The sequence below is a fragment of the Sinocyclocheilus anshuiensis genome, unplaced genomic scaffold (assembly GCF_001515605.1).
Source record: "Sinocyclocheilus anshuiensis isolate Anshui unplaced genomic scaffold, SAMN03320099.WGS_v1.1 scaffold874, whole genome shotgun sequence".
Classification (NCBI taxonomy): Eukaryota; Metazoa; Chordata; class Actinopteri; order Cypriniformes; family Cyprinidae; genus Sinocyclocheilus; species Sinocyclocheilus anshuiensis.
The window spans coordinates 655300-664805 of NW_015538065.1; the positions used below are offsets into that span (position 1 = coordinate 655300).

The 9506-nt window shown below is 36.5% G+C and overlaps 1 protein-coding gene across 1 annotated transcript in view; it reads left to right on the plus strand.

Annotated features, from left to right (window-relative positions):
- LOC107683518 (uncharacterized) overlaps nt 1-9506 on the plus strand; it is a 20820-nt gene that overhangs the window by 2681 nt on the left and 8633 nt on the right. The window contains exons 7-19 of the mRNA XM_016479574.1: nt 371-570; nt 680-1071; nt 2130-2284; nt 2403-2611; nt 3086-3225; nt 3306-3416; nt 3499-3663; nt 3909-4032; nt 4172-4375; nt 5408-6304; nt 6984-7119; nt 7273-7401; nt 8735-9078. Coding sequence (XP_016335060.1) covers nt 371-570; nt 680-1071; nt 2130-2284; nt 2403-2611; nt 3086-3225; nt 3306-3416; nt 3499-3663; nt 3909-4032; nt 4172-4375; nt 5408-6304; nt 6984-7119; nt 7273-7401; nt 8735-9078 — 3206 coding nt within the window. The remainder of the gene's footprint in view (nt 1-370; nt 571-679; nt 1072-2129; nt 2285-2402; nt 2612-3085; nt 3226-3305; nt 3417-3498; nt 3664-3908; nt 4033-4171; nt 4376-5407; nt 6305-6983; nt 7120-7272; nt 7402-8734; nt 9079-9506) is intronic.

Below are 9506 nucleotides of genomic sequence, written 5' to 3' on the forward strand. Positions count from 1 at the left end.
TGCTAGATAATTGAAACACACACACACACACACACACACACACACACACACACACATATAGTTCAAAAGTTTAATATTTTTAATGTTTTTGAAGGATTTTATGCCCGACCAAGTTTTATAATATTGTAAAATATTATTACTATATAAAAATAACTGTTTGCTCTTTGAATATATTTTAAAACGTAATTTGTTCCCGTGATGACAAAGCTGAATTTTCAGTCTTTAGTGTGACACCATCTAGATAATTCATTTCTGTCACTTTTGATTAATTTAATGTTTCCTAGTTTAATAACACTTTAATTTCTTTAAAAAAAATCTTACTGACCTCAAACTTGAATTTAGCTATACTTGACATATGTTGTGTGTGTAGACACCGTCCCAGAGCGCAGTGCACTGATGGAGAGTGTGTATCCGCGGCTGTATCTACACTGTAAGCAGAGAGGATATGATTTCAGGATGATAGACCTGCGTTCAGGAGTCGGAGATCCTGTTTCGGACAATCATGATTTGGCAGAGATGCACATGGAGACACTTAAACGTTGTCAGGAGACTGAGGGGCCAACTTTTATTGTAGGTTTAGTTGCACACAGATCATTTACCTTCCAAGAGAGTCTCATGGGGAGAAAATTGTAGTATTTTTATCAATATTTAAGCCATAGACTTTTTCCCTTTCTTGTAGGTGTTCACTGGACAGAAGCATGAGATACGGTCACTGCCGAATACGATTCCTCTAGCAGATTTTGAAGCTATTTTAAAATTTGTGGAGAGAAGCAAGAAGAAGCTGTCTAGGAGGCAGTCAGACATGGCAGACGAGTCACAGCTCAGTATAGACACCGGTGACAGTGGGAGTTTTACTCCGGAGAAGGAACCCCGTTTGTCAGAGAAGGAGCCTTCGCAAAGTTCTGCCGTCATGAGCGAGAACTCCATCTCCAGCAGTTCCACGTCAGATGGAGACGAGATACAGCTAGCCAGGAGCTGGATGGACTACGACCAGGATTTGACTCTCTTGCAGACATGGTATAAGCTGGATAAAAACACAATTCCTGCTGTGTACCGTTTACTTTCAGTCAGGTGAGTGCATGCTTTAGTGACGTAAATCTGCGTATCACATAATAAGCAACATTTTTTACTCTGGCAACTGTATGTTTTCCTCTGAGAATACACCTTAGTCAGGGAAGTGCCATATTTAATTTTTCACAGGAATGGAATCGAGGCTGTGAGGGATAGAAGTACGGTGTGTTCAATGCATTGTACTGTTGTTTAACAACACACCGGTTGTTCAGCTGAGGAAAAGTCTTCCTGAAAAAAAAAAACTTTCAGTAGACAAAAGTCCATAAAATAGTTTGAAATTTGTGAGTGGCGAAAATGACATGATCTAGGACCTTTATACGGTGCTTGCCATTGTAAAGAACATAAGTCTGTCCCTCACAGCCTCATTTTCTTCCGCATTGAATTCAATATTGCGTCTAACCTGACTAAGGTCTATTTCTTGTGAGTAAAATAGTAAAACATATCTTTTCATCAGTTCCATTTCCATTTATAGAATATGAACAGCACGAGTATATATCAGTATAACAACACTGAGTATATATCAATATCTATGAACCAGCAACTACTTGTTAAACGAGTTGAAAACAATGGAGTAATTGCTGCTATTGTTACTGAGCTTTTCATATTCAACTCTCTTGTTTGGTTCCCATGGCAGAGATGGCAGACACAATATAACTTGAATGGTTGCAGCTGTTATGCTTAAGAGTTGTTAGAATTAGAGGTCTTAAACCAACATAGTTCTAGTAGCTGGAACACATTCCTCTGGTTTCATAAAGGAATATTTCACCCAAATAATACAATTCTTTCATCATTTAATCACTCTTGTGTCATTCCTGTATGGCTGTCTTTCTTTCGTGGAACATAAAAGATCTTTTGAAAAATGTCTTTTTTTTTTGCATCCATAAAGAAAGTGATAATCAGCCAGTATTTGGGCTTTTTAAAAGTATTTTGTATTGGTTTGACAACTGTGTCCACTTGGCCAATTAAAATAAGTGTTGGTCCTTTCTGATTTATCCCTTTAATTGAATTCAAATGCTTTTGATTTTCATTCAGATGCTTTTTTGTTCATTTCATATTAGCACACATCACCCTGACTACCTCAGTCGGGATGGGCATCGCAGGAAGCTGGGAAGGAAGGTGTGGCGCTCTTCCTGTGTGAAACTGTGGAACGTGCTGTGGCGATCTGGACCTGAGGCCATTGGAGAAGAAGCCACCTGCCATCTGCTTAAAACAGGCATGAGTTTTGCTGTCATAAGGAAGTTTTGTGTCAATCACAGATGTAGAATACATGTGCACTTGACTTACTTGGAAGCCTAGTTGAATCACAAAGCCAAATGTTGCGCATGTTTCAGTGTTGGACTGGGAAGTGGAACAGGGTCTTGGAGGAAAGCAGCCTCCGGAGGAGTACAGTCACTGCTATAAGAGGATCATCACTGACCTTCTGTACAATCTGAAAAATGAATACGCACCACAGTTTATAGACCTGCACAAAGGAAGATCTGAAATCAATCAAACCTTGCATCAAGCTCAGCAGTGCTTCATACGCAACATTCACCTCAAGGTCGGTATCTCTCTATCTAGATATCTCTAGCTAGCCACGGTACTGTTCAAATATCGGGGGCCAATAAGATTTGTTAAAATAAATTAATACATCTATTAATCAAAGATGAATTAAATTGATCAAAAGTGACAGTAAATACATTTATAATGTTAGAAAGATTTCTATTTCAAATACAGTAAATGCTGTTTTTGAACTTCCTATTCATCAAAGAATAATTATCAGTTTCTACAAAAATATTAAGCAGAAATTTGTTTTCAACATTGATAATAATAAATGTGTCTTGAGCACCAAATCAGCATATTAGAGTGAAAATTCAGCTTTGCATCACAGGAATAAGTTACATTATCCTCTCAGAGATATATTTAAAAAATATCATGATTGTACTGCATAGTCCTTCTGCCTTATGGAAATCGAAATGTGTATTGAGTGTTGTTAAAACGATTCATTAAATCTTGCATTTGAATTATTTTCAAGCTGAGACACACTAATATCCACGAGACAAACGTCAGCTGGGGAAGGAAGGGTCTGAGTGCCAAACACAACAGATCTCATCAGTTTTATGTGGAACGGCTCTGCTCACACTTCCAGCGCACTGTCACTGCATCCCTCAACAAGTAAGATGACACATTCGTCCTTCTGTTCTTCATCTCACTTTATCACTGTCTGTCAAGTTCTTCTCAAAGTGTTGCTTCAGACTTATGCAGGTCCGTCAGGCTAAAGGCTCCTTCGACATGCAGAGGAAGGAGGTTTCCAGACTCCGAGTTGAAGAAGAGATTCGCCGTCATGTCAGATTTGGGAAAACACTGTGAGTCACAGATTCTACCATGGTTCAGTTTTATTTGACTAGTTTGAATTGAACATAAATGTTCTTTCTTTTTCCTTGTTAGAGCACAGGGCTATGCATTCAGGCAGGACTTTCTGATGGAAATGAAGCGTGCACTTGAAGCATCGGTGTCTTCCCAGAATGCTGTGCTGTTACTGGGGGAGCCGGGGTCTGGAAAGAGCACGACACTTGCCAAACTGGCACAACTCATACCTAGCTGGATACCTGGGTAGGCTAACAAAGGAAACATGAATTTAAAACATTTAAAGAAGAATTTTTAAGAAATATCTTGCATTTATTTGATCAAAAATACAAAAAATGGTCATTTAAAATAACTTTTCCATTTTAATATATTTTAAAATGTAATTTATTCCTGTGATGGCATTACTCTAGTCCTCAGTGTCACATGATCCTTCAGAAATCATTTTAATATGCTGATTTGGTGTTTAATCTGTAATTCTGTTTAATTCTTAGGGATGCCAAAGTGCTGATCTGCTTTGTAGGTCTGACATCCGCCAGCAGAAACGCACGTCTGCTCCTCCAGACCCTGTGTCTGCAGTTAGCCAACATCTATAACCTCAAAACAGAGATATCTGAGGTGCATAAACACTTTAAAGATCAATCAAATATTCATAAGGTCTTTTACACCGTATTGGATACACGATATTGTGAGATTGCTTGACTGTCTCACAGATAGTGTTGCACTATGAAATACAGTCTATTTTTTTTCCTCACAGTCACTGTCAGAGTTGTCTAGTGAGCTGTGCTCATTATTGGGCCTGGTGACAGAAGACCGGCCCTTGACCCTGGTGCTGGATGGTCTGGATAATCTGAGTGAGGAACATGAGGCTGACCTTTCCTGGCTTAGTAATGCTTTACTGCCAAACGTCGTCACTGTCCTGTCTACCGGCACGCAGTCTAAATGTGCTCATATTCTACAGGTAAGCAGATGGGTCATAGAGAATTTACACTACCATTCAAAAGTTTGGGGTTGTTTGAAAGTCTCTTATGCTCACTAAGGCTCACTAAAAAATACAGTAAAATTGCGAAATATTTTATTCAGTTTATAAGAATTGTTACTCTTATACAATAAAATATACTCTTTCATTATATTTTAAAATGTAACAATTTAATTCATTTATTCCTGTGATGGCAAAGCTGAATTTTTAGCATCATTACTCCAGTCTTCAGTGTCACATGATCCTTCAGACATCATTCTGATTGGCTGATTTGGTGCTCAGAAACATTTGTTGTTTTTAATCAGTTAAAAGCAGTTTTGCTGTGTAATATTTTTGTGAAAACTGTGATACATGTTTTTTTATGATTCTTTGATGAATAGAAAGTGAAAAAGAACAGCATTATTTTTTTAAACACTGTTTTGTTTATATACACTTTGTAATAGTGTCTTTTGTAACAGAAAAATTTTGTAACATAATTAATGCCTTTGCTGTCACTTCGTATGAATTTAATGGGTCCTTGATGAATAAAACTTTTAAATTCTTTCAAAAAAAAAAAAAACCAAACTTTTGATCGGTAATATAGTTCTGAATAAGGCCCAGTCTGGTGCACTATAAATGTTAAATATTTTATATATTTATTATATATTTTTATTATATATATTTATATTATATATTTTTATATTTTATGTTATTTTATTTTATTAAATTTAAATGTTATTTTATATTTTAAAACTCAACTGTACTCTTTGGCATTTAACACCATATGAGAGCAGGTTTTTATGATTGGTTTTGGTCTTATGTTTTTGTGTGTCTATTGTGTTAAATTGAGTATGCTTGTACAGCACTTTGATAAACACTCGTTTTTAAAAGCGCTTTATAAATAAACTTGACTTTGACTTATTTTATATGTTATTTTATTTAAAATTAATAATATAAAAAATATAGTGCAAATAATGATCAGAGCAATGATTGTTTTTTGAGGGCAGTCAGTTTCTTGCCTTTCTTTTTTTTCAGTCCCAAGTTAAGGTCACTGTCCTGTCCCTACCGGCCCTTAACCGTAAGGATATCACTTCAGGACTGGTGTCAAGACTAGCATCAGATTTTCGCCAGCTGACTGAAAACCAGTGGAGCCTTTTATTCCAGTCCTGTCTTTCCTGTCCATCCCCTCTCTACCTCAATTTAGCCTATGCTGAGACCAGGAAATGGAGCTCCTTTACACCAAAAGAGAGTCTCAACCTCCCTACGGATCCGAATAAACTTTTCGTGAGCATCCTTGTTAGTTTGGAGCGAGAGCATGGGCCATGTTTGGTGCGACGCACTGCTTTACTCATATCACTGTCCTGTTCTGGTGTGACCGAGGAGGAGCTTTTGGTGCTTTTGGGGCGTGATGATCATATCACACGTGAGATGGCGGTTTTGCATCATCAGACGATTCCCGTTTCTGAATACTCTCCAGTGCCTTATGCGTTTGTGGCACGACTGCTGCATGGTCTGAAGGGTTACGTCACAGAAGTGGAAAGTGACGGCACGTGGGTTCTGCGCTGGACTCATACAGAGTTCGCCTGCGTCGTCCTGCAGCGATACGCACCAACAGCAGACTCAATAAAAGCTGTGCATGCAGACTTTGCAGATTACTTTAACGGGAATGTCCCAAATAGCCAAGTTTTTCAGCCACTAGCCTGGATCAGGAAGGAGAAGGGAAGGAGGTGCTATGAATTTAATTTGCGCAAGCTCCACTGTTTGCCGTATCATTACATCCACTCCGAGCAGATTATTCCTTTACTCATGCAGTGTCTGTTTAACTATGAGTTCCTGCTGCATAAACTGTGGGGTCTGTCTATCTATCATGTCGAGGAGGACCTTAAAACTGCCGTCATACCAGAGAAGTACGATTATGAGCTCAGCAAACAAGTTTGTTTTGCATGAATAGCTGTTTGATATTATGGGTCTAAAAATTTGAAATAACATGCCATATATACATATAAATATTTTAATTTCTATTATATATATATATATTTTGTTCATACATATATAATAGAAATTTTAAACTGTTTACATTTACATATATATATATATATATATACCATTGTATAATAAAAATATTTTAATTTCTATCATAAATAAATGTAAAAATATTTTTTTGATATTATGGGGATTATAGGGATAGTTCACCTAAAGATTCTGTCATTATTTACTCACCCTCATGTCGTTTCAAACCTATATGACTTTATTTCTTATGAGAAGTATAAAAGAAGATTATTTGAGAAATATGTGTGTGTGTGTGTATATATATATATATATATATATATATATATACACACACTCACACACACACACACACACAATGGAAGTCAATGATAACCAGTTTGGTTACCAGCATTCTTCAAAATATTTTTTACTATGACATGAGGGTGAGTAAATGATGACAGAATTTTCATTTCTGGGTGAACTATCCCTTTAACATTAGTTCAAAAAGTGTCTAAATGTATTTTTATGAAGTGTCAGAAAATGCTGAGACAGAGTATCCTGTGTGTATGTGCTTTTATTGTTTGTGTGTGTGTGTGTGTGTGTGTGTGTGTGTTACATCGAGCTTCTGGATGTGAAGGTGTTGGGTCAGGTTTTGTGTCTTTCTCATTCTGTACTATTAAATGATCCATGCCAGCTGGCCTCTCAACTCTTGGGCCGTTTGGAGCGGATCATTTTCCAAGACAAGCCTGTTACTTCAGGTACACACACAAACATAAGCACCAGCACACACACACACACACACACACACACACACACACACACACACACACACACACACACACACACACATATATATATATATATATATATGTCAAACATGAAGTCATATGTTTATCTACGTGTTGTTTCAGGTGACCCAAGACGATACTCTTTTCTGCATGATCTGTTGGCACAGTGCAAGAGATCTTCTCTACCAGTTCTCGTGCCCTCCTACACCTGCCTGCTTCCTCCAGGTGGACTCGTACACACACTCCTATCAGGTACACGTATTCAATTTCTGGACATCCATTGGAGGGCTCCGTTTCCCAGCATCACCATTCAGTCAGTGATTTTGGCTTAATTTGTGTCCAAGTTCTGATTCTTAGATTAGTAAATTATGTATTTTAAGTGCCACGTTAAGTCATACATGACACATTATTCTCAGTAGCACTGGTCAGACTGGGTTTCTTTGGGAATTTCCTAGGGAGTTTTAGAAAGATGGTTTCAGATTTATGAGTAAATTAAAGTCTGTGGTCAACATTACGTGAAGACACATAAAATACACACAGTCATAACTCGTGAGTGAATTTTGAATTTATTGTATGCTTTAAAAATGTAAGTTGATAAGTTACCAGATACATACTACAGCGGTTGTCCGATGAATTATAGGTCAGTTGACAAGCACATAAACTCACATCCTGGTACTTTACGCAAAAAGTGGGTAATAGTTCGGCTTTTAGATAACAAAATAAACTCTACACCAGTGTTGTTATTGTTAACTAAAACTATTCAAATAGTTCAATTCAGTACTTGAAATAAAGCTGAAATAAAATGTAATATATATTTTAGAAGATTAAAAAAATTTAAATGTAGCCTTGGCAACTAATCGAATAAAATATTTAAGTACTAAAATTATTACATCTAAAACTGAAATAAAAATAAAATAAAGCTAAATAGAAATGAAAACAAGACATAACAAAAATACTAAAACAAACTAAAATTAAGATAAAAACTACAAATATGAAAATAAAAGCTATATAATACCAATAGTTACTATGATAGTATATAAATAATGCTAACTTATTTTACTTATTTAACTTATTTTATTTTTATTTCGTAATATATTTCTTGCCATTCTCAAATGCATGGATTGCTAATATGGATTTTATTCATAGTGCCAAAATTACTGTAAACTTTCTGCAAGCAGAAGAAGGAAGTGAGTTTATGCGGTTTGGCGAATGATCTGTCACGTGGAATTAAACACACAGCTGTCTTGTTAGCATTGGTTTCAAAATTCACGTTTGAGGATTGATGGTGTGGAATTTACTGTATGCTGCAGAACAAGAAGTCTGTTTAAGTGTTTTTTTAACCACACCTTATTTTACTAAAAACTGAAAGCAGTCTTTCTAAAAAAAAAAACCCATAGAAAACTCCAAAGGGAACCCATGGTGAACTAGCCTTTTGTTTTGGCCTACAGACTGACCTCACGAGTGAACAGCTCTATAACTCTAATATTCGGTTTATGACCGAAGCATAGAACTCTAAAATAAGATTCTTTATCACATAGTGGCCAAATGATCTGTCCTTAACATCCTGACTCATATTTAACTATAGGTCATATGAGTGCTGTGACAGCTCTGGCTCATGGTCGGCATTACATCATTTCCTGCTCCTGTGATGGAATGCTAAATCTGTGGCGTCTGGATGAGCAAACGAGACCCGTGAGGTCCTTACCGAGAACTCATGGATCTGCAGTAGACTGGGCCGCTGACTCTCTCACCCTCTGTCTGGATGACAGTGTGCTTGTGCTACAGATGGGCCACTGCCTCCAGGTGAGAGAGGTGGATTCTGGGAAGGTGCTGTACATGGAGAAAGATTCTCTGGATGTTCCTGTGGTCACAACTGCCTGCGATGGACGGTTGCTGGTGGTTTTTTATGACGGAAGTCACCTGATTAAGGTGAAGCCTCAGGCAGACCATTCTTCCTATATGTACTGTACACGGCAAAAAAATCCTGTTAAATTCACAGTAAAAAGGCATATTTTTGAATAAATTGTATATATAAATATATTATCTACTTGAACTAGTAGTTACCAAAATCAGCTTTTTGTCTTAGAATTTACTGAATTTACTGATAACCTTTTTAATAATACAGGTGGTACAATAGAAAGCCACATGATGAATCAGAGTAAGTAACTAATACTAATGCTGTCAAACGACTAATCGTGATTAATCACATCCAGAATAAAGGTTTTTGTTTACACAATATAAGTGTGTATACTGTGTATATTTATTATGCATATATAAATACAAACACATGCATGTATATATATATTTAAGAAAAATATGTTATATTTATATATTAAATATATTTATGTATAATATAA